Below are 22023 nucleotides of genomic sequence, written 5' to 3' on the forward strand. Positions count from 1 at the left end.
ATGGGTATTTTCCTTATAATAACCTTTGATTTCCACTATCAAATAAAGAACGAATGAATAAACTAACGAATGAGGGAGGGAGGGAGAGAGGGAAGAAGGAAGGAAGGAAGGAAGGAAGGAAGGAAGGAAGGAAGGAAGGAAGGAAGGAAGGAAGAGAAAGGCTAGCTTGAGATGCTGTTGTCCAGAATGATTTTAACTTGAATTGCCATGAAAGTAAGACGAAGTAACCTTTTTATAAATAAACAACTCCATTGACAATTCTCTGGCTTTTGTTAGTCAACTGGGGAACCAAAGAGCAAACATGAAATAAAAAGAATTCCTATGGCTATCAATTTCAACAAGAAATGGAAATAGAACAGACATGAAACATTTACCTTAAAGTGTCACTATTCTAGCATTATTTCTCTCCCATGTGTGAAAGATTACTATATTCATGAATGGTACTCAAATGAGTTTTACAGGTTCCCCAAGAAAATGCAGAAAAGTTTCCAGCTATTATGTCAAAAAATGGCTCATGAAATGCAAATATGCAATTTAAGATAGCTAATGAGAGAATAATGATTCAGCAATGGCACTCTCAAAGATAATAGTTGCAAGAACTTTTATTGCAAAAGGGATGTTGTCAAAATTTACTCTTTATATTTGTATGACTGGATCTTTCTACAAATGATCTGTTTTACAAGACCACATCCCTTCATCCCTAAAACTGTACAACCTACATTGAACCTATAGTATCATCTTTTTGTATTTGACTCTTACTGGTTTAGAACACAAATTAGGACTCTCAACAGTATATTCTCCATGTGCATGTTAGAATTTCACTACACTCATATACTAGCCAACTGAGCTTCTGAGTAACTCTGTCACAATGAATAAATAACGGAGGCATGAAATACGCATTTGATACTTGCTGGAAAATGTGATGTGAAAGGCAACTGTGCTTCTTAGGGGCCATGCACCACTCTAGGGAGTGCTCATCTTCCTACAGATACACAAAGACTCAGTGATGGAGAGCTCAAGAGTTGGCAAGAAAAGAAAAACCAGACCTTGTAGGCCAACTAGACCCTTCTAGGGTGCCTGTCCTACATTTAGAGTATGCTTAAGGGCTTTCAGCAGATCAGAGTTAATTAGGAGGAAAGAATAAACAAGTCCACAACAGCACTTACCACTTGAATGTGCCCATCAGTATGTCTTATGTAAGTAAATAATAAATCGTCCAACTCAGCCTAGATGGTGGGTTAGTTATACAGGAAACTCATCTCAATTGTAATTGCTCTAAAAAACGCAACGCATTTTGGCGGCAGATTTAGAGACCAACCTCTGCAATAAAGCCTATTTTCATCCACAACAGAGATGAGGTGTAGTAAGTTTTATTGTGTATCAGAGTGGATACAATGAAAAGATCCCTTCCTCCTCTGCATCACTCCACTCTGCTCACTAAATAGTTGTCATGGAAATAGACATGGAGCGTGCAGCTCTACTCATCAGATACATGGATATATTTCTGCAGTTTGAACTTCTACTATGTGCTAGGGCCTCTCTTGGTGCTTCTCATGTATTATGTCACTTAACTCTCACCACAGTTCTGTGGGGATGATACTATTGTCCTGATTCTATAAAATAGGAAATGAAACCTCAGGGAAGTAACTTCTCCAAGATCACAAAGCCAGAGAATGGAATAGCAATGAGTCAAATCTGGCTCTGTCCATGTCCAAAGCCTGTGTTTATTAGCAACCATAATCCTATGCCTCTCAATGCCCTGAAAGCTGATGGAGGCTGCTTCTCCTGGAAGTGCCCTTGAGACCCAGGTTCTGGTTAATGTGGATATAGGTGCTTTAGGGCAAGTTTCAGTAACTGCTTGTGCCACTATGAGTTGTTTTCCACTCTGATTAATATATATTTTAGAGATATATAATCAAATACAGTAACATAATTCATTGCAATAAGGTTTAGGATACTCAGATCCTCTCCAACATAACTGAATTCAGTGTACAAATTGATATCCTACACTGGTTCTTCCCAAGGCAGAAGATTCTTTGCTCCTTTCTGACCTGCCTACCTCTTGCTGCAGGTCACATTACTCTCTGAAACTGCCCATTTCCTCTGCCCCCGAAGCAGCGTTTCATTGGGCTCACAACATGTCTGTTACAGCATCTTCAACATCATCACCAGCATCCCCATCACGACCAGCACTATCACCATGACCGTGATTCATTCCAGCACCTTCCATATGCGAGGTGCTTACAGGAGACCAAGACTGTGTGTGTGAGGCCTCAGGACAACCCTTTTAAGGGAGGTATCATTATCCCTATTTTGCAAATGAGGAAACTAAGTCTCTGAGAAGCTAACTGACAAGGGAGGAAAAGGAAATAAAAGACATGCTCCCCACCACTAACCAGGGCAGGTAGATTTCTCTAACTGGGTCTTACATCTACATTTTATCTTATTCTCTCCTTTACAAAAACTCTTTTCTGGTTCTCATTTGTTCTGTTGCAATGGCAAATTTCTTAGAATAGATATGATTTTATAGTGTTCCTTTGTAAGAAATTAGTCACTTTGGCCTACTGTGTATTGTGTGCATGGTCATTTTCTTTCCTTCTTTGCTATAAGTATAAAAAAGAGATGTGGGCATAGAGAAAGAGAATGAAGAAAAAAATATTAGAATATATTAATTGGATGTTCACCTTACATCAAAATAGATTTATTTCTGATTTAGATACTAGTTGTCTATGCCTTTTTTGTGCTTGGAACTATGCTTAGTGATTAACATGCATTTCCTCATATCATTCTCACCACAATTTTATTAAGCAGGTATGACTGGCCCTGTCCAATAGATGAAGCTCAAAAAGTTAAAGCAAACTGTCCAACCATAGTGAATAAGCAGCAAAGTTGGAATTTAAAACACAGCTCTTTCTACAAATCAGCAAGAAAAAGTCAAACAACTCAATTAAAAGGAAAAATTGAAAAAGACTTGAACAGGAACTTTACAAAAGAGGATATCCAAATAGACAATAAACATTTGAAAAGGTTCTCAATATCATTACACATCAGGAAAATGCAAATTGAAATCACAATGAGATACCACTATCCACCAAGATGACAGAAAATCAAAAAGATTGACAACAGAAAATGTTGCTGAGGATGAGGAGCAATCGGAACTCTCACACAGTGTAATGTGAGTACAAATCAGTACAATCACTTTGGAAACTGGGTACTAAATTGAGCAGCAGACATGAAACTCCATCAAACCTGTATTAGTCACAAACTTTTATCCCCTGAGGGAAAAACCTGGAGACATGAATCAAATGACTTTGTAGATTCTCAGAATTAGCTATTGTCAAGCAAGAAACACTGTCAGAAGTTAGGCTGAGTTTCTACCCACCTGACTCCTTTTTATGATATTTCATTTTCAAGTCATATCATACATATAAAAAATAGTTTATCTACAACTCGGGCAACATTTTCTTTCAAAATTCCACTGAAATAGATGCCCCCCCCCAAATCATTAATTAAGTGAAGTGGAGACTGTGCAAAACCATTTAGAGATGAAAATAAGAAATGTGCATCTCTCAAATCAACTGATGATAAAAACAAAGAATACAGATGTTATAACTCTTGGCAATCCTATAAGGTCTGTTTGTAATGATTTTATCTTACAAGATGGGAGAGGAGAAAAATGTCAAGTTCACTTATGTACAGGAACTACAATTAGAAAGCCAAAGTAATAAATCTTTTACAGATCAGCAACTTGTTGACCATGAAAATGACTTCATTTCTAATATAACCAAATTTCATCTCACTTTTCAAAGCAAAGCGTTTAAGACTTCTAACATGAGAGTAGAGAAGAACCAAGTAGAAATACGGCAACCTCAGAAGAAATGGTATAAATGGTATAAAAGGAATAAAGACTTTTCCTTCTGATGACAGGAGTGAGGAGAAATGCAATGAGAAAGCTGTGCCCTGGTAAAACTGGGGTTCTGGTAGGGTCCATCTTGCTTGCTTAGACAGTTCTTATCTAACTGTCACCCTGTAACTCAAACTGGATCTGAAATAGCCAAATCTTGGTTCAAAGGTGTCATCCCATAGCATCCCATACCTATCTAGGTTGCCAAGAAGAAGTATGAGCAAGAAGGTCTTTTGACCATATCTCCTAGTAGTGTAGGGCTTTAAATTTAGACTTTTATTTTCTCCAAATAAAGTTATGTCTACAGTTATAAAGATATACTAAAAGAAATGAAAGATATTTAAACAGAGGGTCTATTACTAGACTATACTGATTTTGGTGTGCCTTGAGTTAATGATTTATACATCTTGCAATTGGTAAATAACACAATTATAAGATATTGCTAAGTGTATGTTAAAAGCATTAACTAAATACAAATGTTAAAACCATGTCCTAACTTTTGCTATGTCATGGGTCTTTGTTGTTATTGTTTCTAAATACTGCAAGAGACTCAAAAACGTAAGTGGTCTCCCAATCCTTAGTAGGTCCAAAGGAGCAAGCATCACCCCAAAGAATACACTATCTTGAGACTGGGCCTGGAGATTAGAATGTTTAATGTATATATTATACCCCTAATAAACAGATTCCTTTTTAAAGATGAATTAAACCTAGAGATGTTAAGTAGCGTCACTTGCCCACTGTCATATGGGTAGATCTTTCCTGATTCTCCTTGAGAAAGAGGTTCCACTGTTTTTATTTTGTCTCTCCTTTGGTATTTATTTTACTTCCTGGTAACACCGATTCTCTGGTCTCAAGACTGAGGTTGGTGCCTGTCCTTGTATTTCACACACTCTTGGGTTTACCCTACCATAAGATTTACTTTACTCTATTATAGTTGCTTCTTCTTTGTCCTCCCCACTATACTGTAAACTCCCTGAGAGCAGAAAATGTTACCCACTCATAGTAGTATTCAATACATGTTTCTTGAATGGACAGATAAATGGAATAAATGGAGAATGGCAGGATGAGTAGATGGATCAACTGATTGATGGAAAGAAAAACAAAGGAAATAATAGTTACTATCCAATAAGATCCAATTCTAACACTGTCTCCAGCTTTTAATTAGCTGTACTAAAAATGGAGAGATCTTGTAACTGGATTGGATTAGGCTTCTGGTGTTCAAGGATCCAGTTGATATTATCCTTACCGGAAAAAGGTACCACTTCACCATATCTGGAGAGCACTGTTGAGGTATGTACCTCTCAAATGAATGGCAGTTTAATTCTATCTCTCAGCCTTTATGTCTAGCTGAGTATGTACAATTAGAGCTCATCCACTACATAAAGTCACTAAGTCAGGGTGCTGCCCACCAAGGGCACCATTCACAAGGATTACAAACAAAATAGTGTCCCCTAGAGTTGTATAATGTAGTGGCGTTAATGGGACCTAAGACTTGGAAGTAAATATCATAGAAAGAATAACAAAAGACACCCTCTCCCTAAGAAAAATAATATGTTTAGTTAGTTACTGATTCTCTTCCTTTTTAAAGAAAAATTTTTTTTCTAGAGCTATAAAATAAACAATATGAGCCACTGCTTAAGAATGAAACAACGCAGCACAGTTCTACCACTTATTAGATGTGATACTGTGAGCAAGTCATTTAATCCTTTTGTTCCTTGGACGTGGAGAGTAATAGCACCTACATCACATGACTACAGTTAGGAATAAATAAATTATTATGCTAATATAGAATAAAATCTAGCACAAGGTAAGTGCTCAATATGTTAATAGTAATTATTATTATGTTTATTATACTTTTATTTTCACCTACAATCTCATTGGCAGATACTTAGGATCCATTTAAAGTAAACTTCCCTAAGTTATTTTCTAAAAATATTCAGTATGTGTACATATAGCTCCATATTTAGATGTACGCATGTACAATTTGAGCAAATAAAATGTGGTTACTAGTGAGATCCATCTTGACTGCCTGGGTTCCAGTCCTATCACTTAACGTTACCTTTTCTTTGTTTCTTCATCTGAAAATGAGAATAGTAGTATTGATTAAATAGGATTTCAATAAGGATTAAATGAGAAACTATAATGAAAATATTTAACACATATTTGGCATTCCATAAGTGTTAGGTATTTGTTCTGTATACACACGATGTCTTTCAGGCTAGTCTCTCTATACTTATACAGACAAGTTCTATGAGAGTACTAATAAAATATTCAAAAATAGGCTAAAAACCCTGATACTAACTGGTGGGGGGGCGTGGCAAAAATGTAAATTATATTGGTTGCATTTAAAAAATTTTCTTGGCATGGATTTATTTTTTAAATATTTTATTTAGAAATAATTTCAAATTTACGGAAAGTTGCAAGAACAAGAATAGTACACAGAACACTGTATACCCTTTACCCAGGTTTGCCTAATATTGACATTTTAACCTACTTCTCATCTGTTTTCTCTCTTTCCCCACACATAACATATTTTTAACCATTTTTAATGTTTTGTAGCCATTGGAGAGTAAGTTGCATTGGCTATGGCCCTTTACCACTAAATACATTACAATGTATTTCCTAAAAACATGGATGTGTAATTGGTTAGTTTTAAATGCAACAGGAAAATATGTCATTGAGTTGTTAATAAGTCTACTCATATTATGGCCGAAATAACACAAAGTGACATCGTATTGTTTAAATTTAAGGTAATCGTTTGGGATAGTTCACTTCATATGGACTTCAGGTAAGCCTATCAGAGTATAACCGGTGAAGTATCCTTATTTGGATCTTGGCATAAATGCACATAATCCATTACAGAAGTCAGAAAATTTATTTGTACATATTTTTATTGAACAGATTTGATACAAGGTTTCTTTAAAAATATATTGTACTTCATTCTTTTGATTTAAATGATTCTGGGGAAGCTAAAATTTGGTAAGACTGTCTCTCGAAATAAATAATAGATAGTAAGGATACTGTAAAAACTTCCATGTCCCTACATAAATTGCTGTGGAAATTGCTTTATAATTGCAACAAATCTTGATGAAAAATGTCATCTAAAATTATAAAGCAATTAAACAAATTAACATGACTGCCAAGTAGATATTTTAGTATCCTATACCCAGCCAAGGACGAATCCATATGTTATTAAGAAAAGACTCTTTTTAAATTCAATACCTTAGTTTTAAAAATGGTCTTTAAGGTTACTGCACCCAGAGAAATAAATGAAGAGTTTCGACTCTTGCAGGCAGTAAGAACTGGATGTGAGTCTGCGTTCCAACATTATTAAACTGCATCCTTGAACAAGTCATGTACCTAAGCTCTCCACATCTCAATTACCGTGCTCATAATATAGGAATGACAATACTATGTCTCTTAGAGTTTGGAGAGGGTTAAAAGAAACAAAACTTGTAAATCACTTAGCACAGTGCCTGGTACATATAGTAACCACTCAATTAATGATAGATGTTACTAAACAGTAAGGCTGATCTAACATGTTTTCGCAAGAAGATTATATATTACATCAACCCTAATTAAACTTAAATCTAAACTCCTATGGCTTTCTCTTTTTCTACACTCCTGAGAACCTTAGAATAAAGAACACCAGCCAAACTATGTTTATATAAGACTATTAATAGACATATATGAATCAAGTCCAGTGTTATGAGCTTTTAAGTTGGTAGGTTTTCTTTCTTTTTTTTTCTCCAAAGACTCCTTCTACTCAGCAAATATACAATGGCAATTAGGGTAACAAACTATAATAAGAAACACACACAAAAATAACATTGGGGAATTAGCTGATGCTGGGACTATATGGAGAATGTGCTGTTTTAAACATGCCTATTATTGGATTAATCATCTAATCATTAATCTTCACTATATTCTCGCCTAGTTTCTATTGTTGGGATGTCACTTAACAAATGTTTGAAAATAACTTGTCCCCCCTCCCTGCCCCAATCATATAAATAATAAAAATCATTTTAAAAGGAGAAAGAATCAATTAAATAAGGCCCAAAGCCTCATGAGAAATTGAAAAGAGAAAAGGGAGAATGTGGGGCCTGAGAAATCATGTTAGAAAGGAAAAGGAAAGAAGGCATGGAAGAAAGAGGATTGATCTAAATAGAGGACCTATAAAGTGCCATGCTGGGTGCTTATGTATTTCTATATTACCAATAATGGTAATGAGAAAACGGAGTCCCAGAAAGCCCACGTCACCTGCCCAAGTTAACAAAGTTGGTAAGTGGTAGCATAGCACCCGCCAGCCTCTCCAGCCCACCATACCTGAATGTTCTATCCCCAAAGAGAAGAAAAAATGTCCAATTCAGGAATGTCTCAGCTTATACTTGGTGGAATAGGAAACTATATATGAGTAGTGATACAGCAAGCAGAGGGGAAAATCCCCTTGATACAGGCAATCTTATGTTTAAAGTGGTGTGTGTGTATATGTACATAAACAGAGATAAGCACTATAAAAAGTACAAAAACAAATCAAAAGTATAAGAATTCATCTCTACTCATGAATCTACTTTGTTGGCAGAACATCCCATTATATAGGGTGTTTCTAGCAGCACAAGTCATCTGTTAAAATATACATATTATATAAGATAGAGAACCCTATACTACAGTATGAACCATTCACTTTGTTCTAATTCTTGGCTTCTCTGAGGACAAGTCAACAGGAAACCAATATAGAAAATATAAGTTTTGATGGAGAAGAAAGGAAAGGTTAGGTGTAGGGAGTGAGAGGGTGAGTCACTGGGTAAGGAGGAGTCTCCAGACCACAGACCAGCCAGGGACACATGAGAAAATATAGTATTGATGAGTAAAGGGAAAGGGAGAGAAAGAGTTGAGAACTGAGAGAGAATGAAGACAAATACTGGTTGTATATAGGCAATAAACATTTGCAAATGAATAGAAAGGAGGCAGGGTTTAAAAGTCCAATGGGCTTGAGTTCAGATCCATAATAGTCTGTGTCTTCCATGAGGACAGAGTTAGAGATGACACATATATAAGGATCATGACAGGAGAGGCAGAAACTGAAGAGTTATTATTATTGTTACTAGTCACAGTTTTAAGACAGGCTAGGCTTTGTAAAGGCTAAAGCAATACTTTCTTTTACTTTAAAAAAAAAAATTTTTTTTTTTTTTTTTGGTGACATTGGTTAACAAAATCCGGTAAGTTTCAGATGTACAGTTTAACAGTAAGGCATATATATATATATATGTTGCACTGTGTGTTCCCCTTTCTTTTAGACAGCACTTACTTTCCTTACAAGAGGAGGGCAATAATCGCAGTGAGAGTTTCCAATGACTTTTATCTGATCAGTCCCAGTGATGCCTGTAGAACTGTCTAGTTCATGAATTACAACCTGAAGCATTTTGCTCATGTCAAACAACCTGAAAACAGGCATGCACAATCCAAGAAAGCAGTAATGTTCTAATGCTTAGTTCTTTATCCTGGCCTCTTGCTGATAAACTGGCCTAGTTCATATCATTGGCTCTAATTGCAGATTCTAGGCAGGCAGTATTAGAAATAGCTATGCTTCAGAGAATAATAAGTTCAAATATGTTCGAAAATGGCACCACTATAAATAGAGAGCAAGATCTCCTATGTTTGCCACCTTATCAGATCTGAACTCGTCTTGTAGATCAAAGAAATTTATTACCTTTGAAAACTCCTTTAAGTCAATAATCAATGCCTCTTACATAGGTCTCAATGGTCTCAGTATCAGGAGGGCCTTGGATAACAAAGTGTTAAGCTACAGAACAAAACTGACCCATCCTTTCCTTGTTCAGATGACCTTTGCTTGAAAAGAAAAGATGAGCTCCTTAGAGTTGAGCCCAGAGAAGAGAGAAGAGATGGGAGGGGTGTTGTTCAGCATTCTAGAGAACTGGTATTACTGGATGAGTTGTATCTCATTTTGACAGCAGCAGTATAGTAAATGACAAGCTCTGTCAGGTAACGCATTTATCTTCACAGGAAAAGCAGTCATTGCAAAGTAAGACTCTCAGATGTTGTCACATCAGCTAGGACAAGAAGTCATAAAGTAGGAAGGCTATCAATGCAGGAGGTACAGCGATATCTCAACTGCAATTAGGAGGAGCTGTGAATGGACACTCCAGCTTCAAGCTCACAGGAGCCCTGACTTTTTCCCTCTGGGCCTGGCTTACCAAAGCAAGTGATCAGTGGAATCTTTATCAGCCAACTAGGAGTTTAAGCCACTGAGCTGCCTACTTTTTATTCTAAAACCTTTATGGCAGCTCTGCTATTTCTCCCAAATGTTAACTAACCAAGAAAAAAATAGAACAAGAAAAACAAAGATCAATCCTATGGTCAAAACATTAAGCTAGACATAGGCTGGTCACTGAGTTTGATACAGTCCCCAATCTCAGAAGAGTTAGATTCTAATTAGACAGATATGTAGCAGGCACTGCAAGCAGGGATGGTCCATGCTTGAAGAGAGTCACAAAGGGTGGTTCTGGGAGCAGTGAGGAGGGCAGTAGGCACAATCTATGGAGGCCTTCGTGGAGGAAGTGGCATCTAAGTTAAAGCTTAAAAGAAGGCTGTGAACTGGTCACATGGAAAGGTAGGAAAATAGGAGAAAATAATATATACCTAGTTACAAAAAGATACCAAGTGTGTCCCGGGAATGGATGAAGTTTGTATGGCTGAAACATTGAGGAGGAGGAGGTTTGGAATTTAAACAGAATTTGAGGAGCAGGAGACACAAATATTATCCGGATGTTCTGAGGGATGAGAGAAGTAAGCAGCACAGATGACATTTACCTGCATTTCAAGTCTATTTATTTAAAGGTGGTTATTCATAGGTATGCTAACAGATCTAATGAAAAATAAGATAAACCTAGATATCCCAGGATAATCCTATAATGGTTCTTAAAAGCTGAATAATCATTAAGCAATTATTAAAATTCTATTGTACATACTAGTGAGCTTACAAGAGAGAAGATACTTGTTTTGAAGGTATAGTGCCTTACATAGCACCCACTCCCATGACATAAAACTCTGTAATTTTAAACAGCTAAAACTATAAAATTCAGCAATGAGAAGCTTCTTTTCTTTCACTCTCAATGGTCCATGTTATACTGCTCTAATCACATTATTATTAATTACACCTTACACTGGAGTTAGAGAGAACTGATTTAATACTGACCATGCTACTTGCTAACTGAGTGATTCTAGGCAAGCTATTCACCATTCCAAGCCTCTGTTGCCTGTAATGGACCTATCTCTAGGGCTGCTGTCAGTATCTGGTGAGACAATACTTAAGGTAGGTATTTCTATTTCCATTTTACTGAAGAGTAATGAGACTCAGAGAGGTTACATGATTTGTGCCAAGCCATACAGCTAGCTTCACAACAGCCCTCAGACTGCACACCAGGACTTCTGACTCATTCTGCAACTAGTTCCCTTTCCTGCCATAATTTTTTTTTTTGTTTTGGTGGTGATTTTCAATGGTAATATAACTAAATTTCAACCATGATGACCTTTTTAATATTGTGGAAATAATGAAAGTATTAGAATAAAGACAAAATAAAGGGGGAGTGAAGAATAATAACTGTAGCAAAAATAGCACTGGATGAACACATTAAATGGGTGAATTGTATTTATGTGAGTTATTTCTCAATAACATTGTTAAAAATTTAAAAATTAAAATAGCACTAAATAAGAGTAATATGCCCTTTAGAAGAGGTTCAATTTTGAGGAAGTCACATTTGTTGCTTCATTTTCTTACCTGTAAAACCAGACTGCTATTACCTTAGTCTTAGACAATCCCTAAGCATTGTCTTTGCAATCCCTAAGCATTGTTTTATCCTTTGAGGATAAAACAGAATCCTCAATGATAAAAATCCACCATGGTGCACATAAGGCTCTAGTACACTACGATGACACTAAAAAGAACTTGAGAAAAAAGGGACTTTATTTATTAATTTCTAATGACATGTGAGCTCTTAAAATGTATAGGAAACGTAGGCTAGCACCTGTTCATGAGGTCATCCCTTCTCAAAATACTGAAGTTACTGAAATAGCAGCAGCAGGAAGTTCTAGGAATACAGATTACATGAGCTTGTTTCTCTATGGCAAAATTACCACATAATCAGGAAGATCCATTATCCAAATCAAGGGCTTCCTAATCCATTAGCACGACAGGTTGGTAGAGAGGTACCAATCACATGGGTCAAAGAGTCAAACTAAACACAAATGGCGGCCAGAGTTATCCAAGCCTATAACAGAATCCCAAATCACACCTGGTCTACTCATGTTTAAAGGCTCACACACTGCACCAAACTTAGAAATAGACCTCTTCTGATTCCTTCCCATTTTATGAAGGAAGTGTAAAATGAAATGTTACTTGTTTTCTCTTTCAGTAGGAAGACCATTTCCATGTTCCAAATTCTTGATTTCCTGGTTTCATTGAAATGAAACATTAATACCAAGGGCTTCATAAAAGCAAAGATAAAACATGATTTTCCACTGTTTTTAAAAGGCTGAGGTCATTTTTGCCCCAGTTCCTGCATAGTGGTAAGCTTAAAAATCAAGCCATTTAGCTCACAGTCAGGTCCAATAAATCAGTGGAAAAAATAAATGGGAAAGCATGCCAAAATGTAACCATAGTAACACCACAGATGCATCAAGAAATGGTGTGCTCATTTACTTCATTCCCCATTTCTTAAATTGGAATCTAAGTAGGGGAAAAATTACACAGAAAACAATCATGATTCTGCAATTACTAAATTCTGCAAAACCGCACTCAACCTGCTATACTAAAACTTCAGAGGCAACTATGGAACGGCTACAGAAATATCCCTACAGGGCTTAAGAGATGCTACTTGTCAGTTACTTGATCACCCTATGACGGTTTCCTCATCTGTAAAATGGGTATTAAAAATTCCAACCTCAAAGGGTTTTTCTAAGGGTAAAACTGGACAGTGTATCAAAGGCAGGGCAATGGTAGTAGACTCAGGACACCTGAAGATCTGGTCACCTTTAAGTCTGTTTTTATTGGCTTACCTCAGTGCCTTGGTTTCTTGATTTATAAAAATAAAATGATAATTCCTGCCTCACCCATGTGATTAACATTAAAAATTATTATTAATCCAAGAATAAGAAATTATTATTAGGATTACAGGTTTCAATTCCAAGGCTATAAGACTAAGAGAACTGAGGGCCAGACATTCCCATTAAGACATTATCACAACATTTTCTCTGTCAAATGCAACTCTGCCACTCATCAGAAAAAAAGCAGCTTTGGGGCACTGACCCCAGTTACTAGCAGTTAACCTCTTTTCCTCTTGCAGCCTTGGTTTCATTAATAAGTAAAATGGAGGGCAGGGGGCTATTCTAGAATCTGATCTCTAAAGGTCCTGGATTTAAGTTCTTGGTTTAAGTTCTTGCAGAGCTACGGCATGGATTAGATTAGTTCTGTTATTTTGCAGTACTATCAGGAAACATTCACACTCTAGCGCATTACTTGCAAAGTATTATTTTTTAAAGAAAGTCATTTATAACAAACGAATCACAGCAATAAGCAGGGTACCTTGAACTTCAAATCATTTTTCCTTTCATTTGCTGGTTAAAATATAATATTTCTAAGAAAGACATTTCAAACTTTGAAGGATGGGGTGATAGGAGGTAAAAGAAAAAATTCCAAATAATAAAACCAGATCATTCTTGCTTATTTTGAATGAAATTAAATAATTGTATGTATTCTCAGGATCCCTAGCTTATGACTAGCTGTATAGGGATGTAGTTTGGTAAAGCATGGTAATGCTTCACTACAAACGAACTGCCAACTTATCTACCTTATAAACTCACTCCCTCCCTCCCTTTTTTCTTTCCCTCCTTAATACAAAAACCCTGCTCTCACAGTCCCTATGTTCTCTGTCCTGCTTTCTCGGATTTGGTTTGATCTAATGAGTTTGGGGCTTTGGGTTTATTAATCTATAGAAACCATTTCTTCAAACAAAATTATACTTAAATTTTTGAATCTGATAAAGTTGGGGAAGAAAAGAATCCAAGGAGGCATTCTCTTCCCTGAGGGGCCATTAGGAACACTGGGACCTCCACAGTGGTCAGTCTGAAGGCCTCTGGCCTGGTCTACTCCATTAATAACAATGATGGTCAACATTTATGAAGGCTTACACCATGCCCATATGATACAAAAGGCATTTACAGACCTTAGCCCATTTATTCTTCACAACAGTTCTGTGAAGTTATTAGTATGATTGAGGTGTCCTTCTCACTGATGTGAAACTGAACCTTACAAAGGATAAATAATTTACCCTGCATTATTAGCTACTAAGTGGCAGAGTCAGAACTCGAAAGCCAAGTAATTCACCTTGTGCTGTGCTGTATGTCCCTTGCCAATTATGATTCCCTGGACTTATGGAGTCACTAAGTGAGCAAGCTGCCAAGTGTTCCAGAACCAGCTGTCAAGCTATTCTTTCTCCACTCGACTTTCACACACCCACCCACCCAGCAGCAAGATGCCCAAAACTGGCTACTTACAAGGCACAGCATGGCGGTAAAGGTTATCCCTTATGGTCTGCTGGAGCTCATGATCAGGGGACCCTTTCTGGAACCGCTGATTGAGAAAATGTCTCAGGTCCTTGTTCAGCTTTCCTCCTGCAGGAAATATATGAAAGAGACACAACACATCAACAACACGGCTTCCTAAAGACTGAGCAGCCTGAGAGCCATGCGCGGGAAAGCCACATGAAGCCATTTTATCAGCTACTCTCAGTCATTAGTAGGACTCACTTTAGGTTTTCCTCTGCAGGGGAGAAAGTAAGCAAGAATGTGATGAAGACAAAACAGCACCGAAATAGCATTAATTTGGGGGTCCCATTTCACTTAATACTAGAAGGCTAAAATAACAAAGAATTTAAACTAGGCTATTACATGAAAAATATGTGCCATAGACACTTGCAAGATACTATTAGAGGGAGAGCAAATGACTGAAACTTAAAGAGGACAATCGAGCAACAGCTGACAAATTATAAAATGTTCTTTGACCAGGGATCCAATTGGTAGAAATTTGCCCTATTGATATACTTGCAAAAGTCTGCCCAAATCTCCAGTATTGTTTACTGCAGTACTTTATAACAGCAAATAAATAAAAATAAAAACAAAAAACCTGGAAACAACCAGCAGGGATCTACTAAGTAAACCATATTCATCCAAATAGTAATGACTCTGCAAATGCTAGATCTTCATATGTTGGTATTATATGAAAATATGTGAATAGTGCATGCTGCCTGATTCCTTTTGTGTAAAAAGGAATAAAGAAAAGGGAAGACCATGCATTATTAATGGAAGGAATCATAAGAAAGTTTTAACAACAGTTCCCTTTAGGGAGAAGGACTCGAGGGTGGGAAATAAAGGAGGATACATCACTCATCTCTACGTAGACAGATAGATAAAAATAGATAGATCTTACTATCCTGTGTTAATTTACAGACACTAGATACATACTTCTTTTTTATTATTGTTGTTGTTTAAGCGATAGTTAATTGGATGGAGCTATGTGTTTATTTCTTTGTAATTCTCTTCATGTAACAGAAAGAAAAACTTAAGAATTACATTGTTACAAATACGTGTCATAGGAAGATGGTAAAAAAATGTATTTTTTAAATTATAAACACAAATTATAGTCTACAGGATCAATAGAAGGCTTGTAGATCAACCTAGCTAACATTCACCATTAATGAAGAAAGATGTTTCAGTGACAGCTAAAAATAGAAAGCTTAAGATTGTCCTTCCATTTTTAGACAAGATATAAAATTAGGTAAGAGCATTTCTAGCCTTAGAGAAACAATGCAGCAATGCGGTATCCATGTGAGCTACAGAATTCATGTCTTCAGATGAGAACTTCCCCAAGGTCAAAAAGAGTAAATCGCCAGGATGACAGGAATAGTTAAATGTCCTACCTAGGGCAGGAAACATCATGTTCAAAACACGAGTCCCTGCTAAGGTTGATCATTTTAGAATATATTAGCAAAACCCAACTTGAACTATTTTATTTGGGTCGTATTATGGTTTCAAGTGGCCAAAAAGAAAATACATCTATTCAAGTCAATCTTAGGTCATTCAATAAATATTCGATTACTCATCAAATATTTATTAAATGAAAGAGACAAACACCCAAACTTCCCACTCACTCCCCCCCTAAAATGGGCACAAGGTTAGAACAGACATTTCACAAAAGAATATATATGACTGGCCATTAAGTACATGAAAAGGTGTTCAATATCATTAATTATAAGAGAAAGGAAAATTAAAACCACAATAACATCCTACTTTATACCCCCTAGAATGACAAAAATTAAAAAGACTGACAATATCAAGCATTAGCAGGATTATGGGGCAACAGGAAATTTTATACACTGCTAGGGTGAATAAAATGGTTCGTTCTCTTGGAAAAACAATTTGGCAGTACCTTATAAAGTTAAAAATTTACTAACCAAATGATCCAGTAATTCCACTTTTATTTATGCAAGCAAAATGAAAACAAGTACACAAAAACACTCACACACACACACAAACTTGTAGATAAATCTTCATAGCAACTTTATTCCTTATATAATAGCCCAAAATTGGAAATAACCCAAATGTCCATCAACAGGTGAATGGATAAGCAAACTAGATTACATTCAAACAATACGATGCAATACCACAATTAAAAGGAGCACATATGTAATATTGATAAATCTCAAACACGTAATGCTAGGCAAATGAAGCTAGACACAAAAGAGAACATACTGTACAATTCTAACTTTATAAAAAGTTTTAGTAAAGGTTAAAAACTTTATAGCGACAGAGGGCAGTTAAACAGTTACCTAAGAGTAGACAAAGGCTGACTGCAAATGGGCACAAAGGCTTTAAGATGTATGGAGTGTACTCAACGTCCATTTCTTGGCTTTGCAATTTAACTATAGTTATATAAGATTTTACCACTGGGGGAAACTGAGTGAAGGGTAGAGGGAACCTCTGTCCTATTTTTTTATAACTTCCTGGGCAACTACAATGATTCCTATATAAAATGTTTTTAAAGGGAGGAGAACAAGAACACTTATGGGGGGAGATGCCAATAGAATATATCTTGATTATGATATGCTATCACAGGTTTATACATTTGTCAAAACTTACAGAACTATATATGTAAATGGGTGCATTTTATAGTATGTAAATTATCCTGTAACAAAATCTATTTCAAAAGTTTAAAATATACATAACTGTTGAATGACTATGTCTTAGGCACTGTTCTAAATGCTTCATTCTCAAGTTCCCATTAGAAAACTGAACTGAAAGAAAAATAGAATAAATTTTGGTAGTTAAGGCAGACAGGGTTGGGTTTAAATCCTGGCTCCAATATTGATTAGCTGGTAAGCCCAAGTGCATTGCTTAATCTCTGAATCTCACTTTTCTCATCTGCAAAAATAGAGCACTGATATATCAGTAGCTCCATCATATGATTGTTGTGATGATTAAATGAGATTCAGACAGTGCTTGGCAAACAGAAAGCACTCAATGAATGATGGAAATTATCATTATGAGAATATAGAGTGGACAATTGTTTTGAGACGAATGGGAAAGAACTGGGATCAGTCCAAAGATGGACTGTTGTTTTTGTTTTTTAAATGCACATTAACATAAAACTCATCCTATTGGCTTAGATATAGTCAGAAACAAAATATAGGCCTAGGGAAACTTAGATTGCAGGATATTTCTAGAGTTACATATGTGTGGACCATTTGAGCACAGGGGAATAAAATTCTACTTGTGCTCAAATGGTCCAGACATATGTAAACTGGACTGAAGTTCAGGAAATAAAACCAAATGGTAAATCACTGATATCTGATAGTCACATCTGCCAACTCTACCTCTAGATGTAAATCACTATGTAACTTGACAGAAAGGTTAACAATGTTTACCAGCAAAATTTGTATTGTCTAGAATCTAAGGTTTTATATTCCCCTTAAGAGCCACAGTTCTAGACATGAACTGACAGGTGGGTACTAGTCTTATCAGAGTGATCACTTCATAAGTTATATAAATGTCTAACCACTATGCTGTACACCTGGAACTAATATAATATTGAATGTCGACCGCAATTGAAAAATAAAAAAGTAAAAATAAAAGACGCTGGCAGTTATCATCTGAGTCATAAGTACCAAAGATGCCTGTCAGACCCAAATGTACTGCTTGAGTCAAAAGCAAAATTCCAAAGAGAATTTGGAATACAATCTCTCTTCATCTCATATATAACATAGGTTCATCCATTCCTATGGATCATAAGCAGTATCTATCAAGATAAACCAAGGACTTACGGATTGGAAAGCAGTAAGACACAGGCACTGCTGGTTTACACTTAGGCTTTGTGTTAAAACTAGCCAAGCTAGTTACAGTTTACGATCATCAGACTATATAACTCTTCTCTACTGCGGATGCACAAAAGGGCAGGGTTAACTGTGTCGCCAGTTAATATTTACTCTGTTCCATGACATTTATAAGTGAAAAAGCCTCAACCTTCACATTACATTAAGAATACTGTACTTTTTGGTATCTAATTTCAAATTAATTGCCAATTATTTAGGGGACATGTCTATAAATCTTCTCCTAATTGGCAATGAGCCAATGAAATAATAAATTGCAAGAGAGAATTTGTCATAGGATCTACACCTTCTTTGAAATTCAAGATTTGTTTTGCAAATGGAAAAGAAAACATAGGTCAGGAATATGCGAAACTTTTTCTAAGAAAAGGATTCAGAGCTTATTTTTAAACAATTTTATAATCTAAATGAGAAAAACAGGGCTTAGACTATCCTGGACTGCCACTATTTTATATTTTCATATTTTGTCTATATATCTAGAACTCTGTCTTTTACATTTAATATAACATATTGCTGCTTTTTAAGTTCACATTAGTTTACAGAAATTTAACCACGCTGACTGATGTAAGTTTCATTAATTATTTTAAATGTAGTATAATATTTCATTTTTAAAATGTACCAAAATATATTTATCTTTCATAGACTGTTAGGCTATCTCCATTGTTTCTGACAATACGACAATGCTACAGCATCACTGTAATGCCTTTTAAAAAAAAAAAGAAAGAAAGAAAGTGTTAAATTTTTTTCTCCAGACTATCTAAACCTGGAAACAGACATAGACATCTTCGACCTACCTAGGTATTGCTAAATTCTTCCCCAAAATGGTGGTGCCATTTTCCACCAATAGTTTTGGAGGTTCTATTTCTCCACACTCAGGACAATATTTGCCATTATTAGTGTATCAGGAGTACTCTAGATGAGTGGGCCCCAAACTTTTTGGCATCAAGGACCGGTGCTCTTATGAGAATCTAATGCTTGATGATCTGAGGTGGAGCCGAAGCGGTGATGCTAGTGCTGGGGAGTCACTGCAAATACAGATGAAACTTTGCTCGCTCACCTCCTGCTGTGCGGCCCGGTTCCTAACAGGCCATGGTCTGGTACCTGTCTGTGACCCAAGGGTTGAGGACTCCTGCTCTAGATCAATCCCAGATTTAATGATTCACTAGCAGGATTCAAAGGACTCACAGCTATGATTTATTACAGCAAAAAGATACAAAGCAAGACCAGCAAAGGGAAAGGCTCATGGGACAACAAAGTCCACAAGAAATCAAGTGTAAGCTCCCAGAGACCTTTCTCACTGGAGTCACACACTTAATTCCCAGTGCAATGAGTTTTAACAACACTTGTGAAATGTTGCCCATTAGACACTGCGGGAAGCTTATTAGACACTCAGAGCCCAGAGTTTTTATTAGGAACTGGTCATGTAGGCAGCCTCTGCCTGGCATGAAACAAAACTCTAGACTCTCAGAAGGAAAGCAGAAACCATATCTTTTGCACAAACAGTTAAAGCATAGTGAGCCACAATTATTAGGGAGTGGACAGAACCCTTCTGAAATCCAAGGTCTCAGATTCCAGTCAAGAGACAACTTGGTAAGCAGGCCTTCAAACTAATAGGATAGAACTGTACACTTTTTAAAAAATAGTTAAAATGATAAATTTCATGTTATATATATTTTATCACAAAAAAGGTAATACAGATTAATTATAGTATTTGAAAAATATACACAAGTACAACAAAGTTGAAATCAACTGTAACTTGATTTGCATCACCATTAACATTTTGATTGTGCATGCACACATTCACATGTACATACATAATACACTTATAGTACAGTTAGACATTTGAAGAGATTCATTTACTCATTCAACAAATATTTATTAAGTACCTACATCCAGATATGCTATGGGCCCTTAAGATCCAACATGACAACAAAGAATTCCTGAGCAGAGACTGACATATATATTTTAGGAAGGGTAGATAGGGCTATCCTCTAGACAAAGACAATTGTTAATATGCAAACTGAAGGAAGACAAGAGGCTGGTTGGCTCTGCAAAGTGTGGGGAGAAGAGCATTTTAGGCAGTGGGAACAACATGTGCAAATGGTCTGTAAATATAAAAGAGGTTGGCATGTTAGACAAATAGCATGAAGTTCAGACAATGGGTGGCACAGACTGAGGTTAAAAAGAGAAGTGGAGGCCAGATAATTCTCTGCCTTACAGGCCGTGATAAAAAGTTTGCATTTTATTCTAAGCTCAGTAGGAATCCACTGAAGGGATTTCAGTCAGGGAGGTGAGAAGTCATGGCCCAAATTTTGAGATTACTTTTGCAGCTGTGCAGTGGGTCAGGAGTAGAGGCAGGTGACAGGATGAAGCCAGTGGAGCTGATCACAGTAAACCTGAAGTGGCCTGGACTAAGGAAATGGCAGAGAAATGGGAGAGGAGGGGATAGAGAGGAGATGTAATTTAAGGCTGGAACTGATAGCGTCTGCTGATGTGATGGAGGAAGATACCAAACACAAGGGAGGAGTCAAAGTGAACCCAATGTCTGGGCTTAACTGGTGATGAACAGGTTTGAGTGGAATACAGAGTTATGTAGGATCATGCCATATACTTGGATTTGAGATATGTAGGATCATGCCATATACGTGGATTTGTATTCAAATGTTCTACACATAATTTATAACATTTCCAATATGCTACCAGTGCTCAAAAAAAGTTTTAATAGCTACACAGTATTTTATCTTATCATTCCATCACAACCTATTTAACCATTACCAATTACTAAGCATGTGCACTATTTTCACTGTGATTATCTTCCTTGCATAAAATCTATCTGTATCTCTGATTATTTTCTCATGATCCTTGAAAGAGCAATATTGAGACAAAAAAGCATAAACACATTTAAGGCTTTTGGTACAAATTCCCTCTAGCTTCCCTTTATCCAGCTTGATTTTAAATGGCTCCAAAGTAGCAGTGTGGATTCCTCATAATATTATCAGTTTCATGTTAATAGACATTTAGAGGTCTTTCCATTTTAATAAAACTACTATAAACAACGCAGTAATGAAAAATCTTGAATATGAATTTTTGCTGAAATTTCCAAAAAGAGGAATTATTAGAGTAATGAGTATGAACATTATTTTGAAGATTCTTGATACATATTGACACTGCTTTCCAGAAAAGTTACACTAGTTTCTACTAAAGTCTAAAAGATGTACAATATCACTAATCTGACAATTACAGTGTGAAATAAGAATGATTTCCCCCCTTTTAATTATTTAAAAAATTAAACACTTTTCCGCCAATAATTTTAAAAGTGCCAACACTATATTAGCAAGGCAATATGTATGGTAAAACTGAGTTTCTTTTCATTTTGAGAAACTGCTGATTCCAATAAGAAAATAAATTTGCAGAATGGCATATTGAGAAGTAATGAATGAATTCCATTAGTATATATTTAAGTAAAAAATAAAGACAAATAAACAAAAAAGCTATACTTCTAAAAAAACACACACAAATTGGGAACACTCAGTGTGCCAGTCCCTTACAGAATTACTTCCAAGCCCCCTTCTCCCCAATGACGTACAAGAACTGGTCAATCAGGGGCTAGCAAAATTCTTCTACAAAGGGTCAAGGGCCAGATACATACTTTCCAGCTTTGGG

The 22023-nt window shown here is 36.2% G+C and overlaps 1 protein-coding gene across 15 annotated transcripts in view; it reads right to left on the reverse strand.

Annotated features, from left to right (window-relative positions):
* MAGI1 (membrane associated guanylate kinase, WW and PDZ domain containing 1) overlaps nucleotides 1-22023 on the reverse strand; it is a 570532-nt gene that overhangs the window by 221074 nt on the left and 327435 nt on the right. For all 15 annotated transcript variants that reach the window (XM_011358470.2, XM_023529697.1, XM_023529692.1 and 12 more), the window contains exon 2: nucleotides 14477-14593. In XM_011358470.2, the coding sequence (XP_011356772.1) occupies nucleotides 14477-14593 (117 nt within the window). The remainder of the gene's footprint in view (nucleotides 1-14476; nucleotides 14594-22023) is intronic.

Source organism: Pteropus vampyrus, unplaced genomic scaffold (assembly GCF_000151845.1).
Source record: "Pteropus vampyrus isolate Shadow unplaced genomic scaffold, Pvam_2.0 Scaffold41, whole genome shotgun sequence".
Lineage (NCBI taxonomy): Eukaryota > Metazoa > Chordata > Mammalia > Chiroptera > Pteropodidae > Pteropus > Pteropus vampyrus.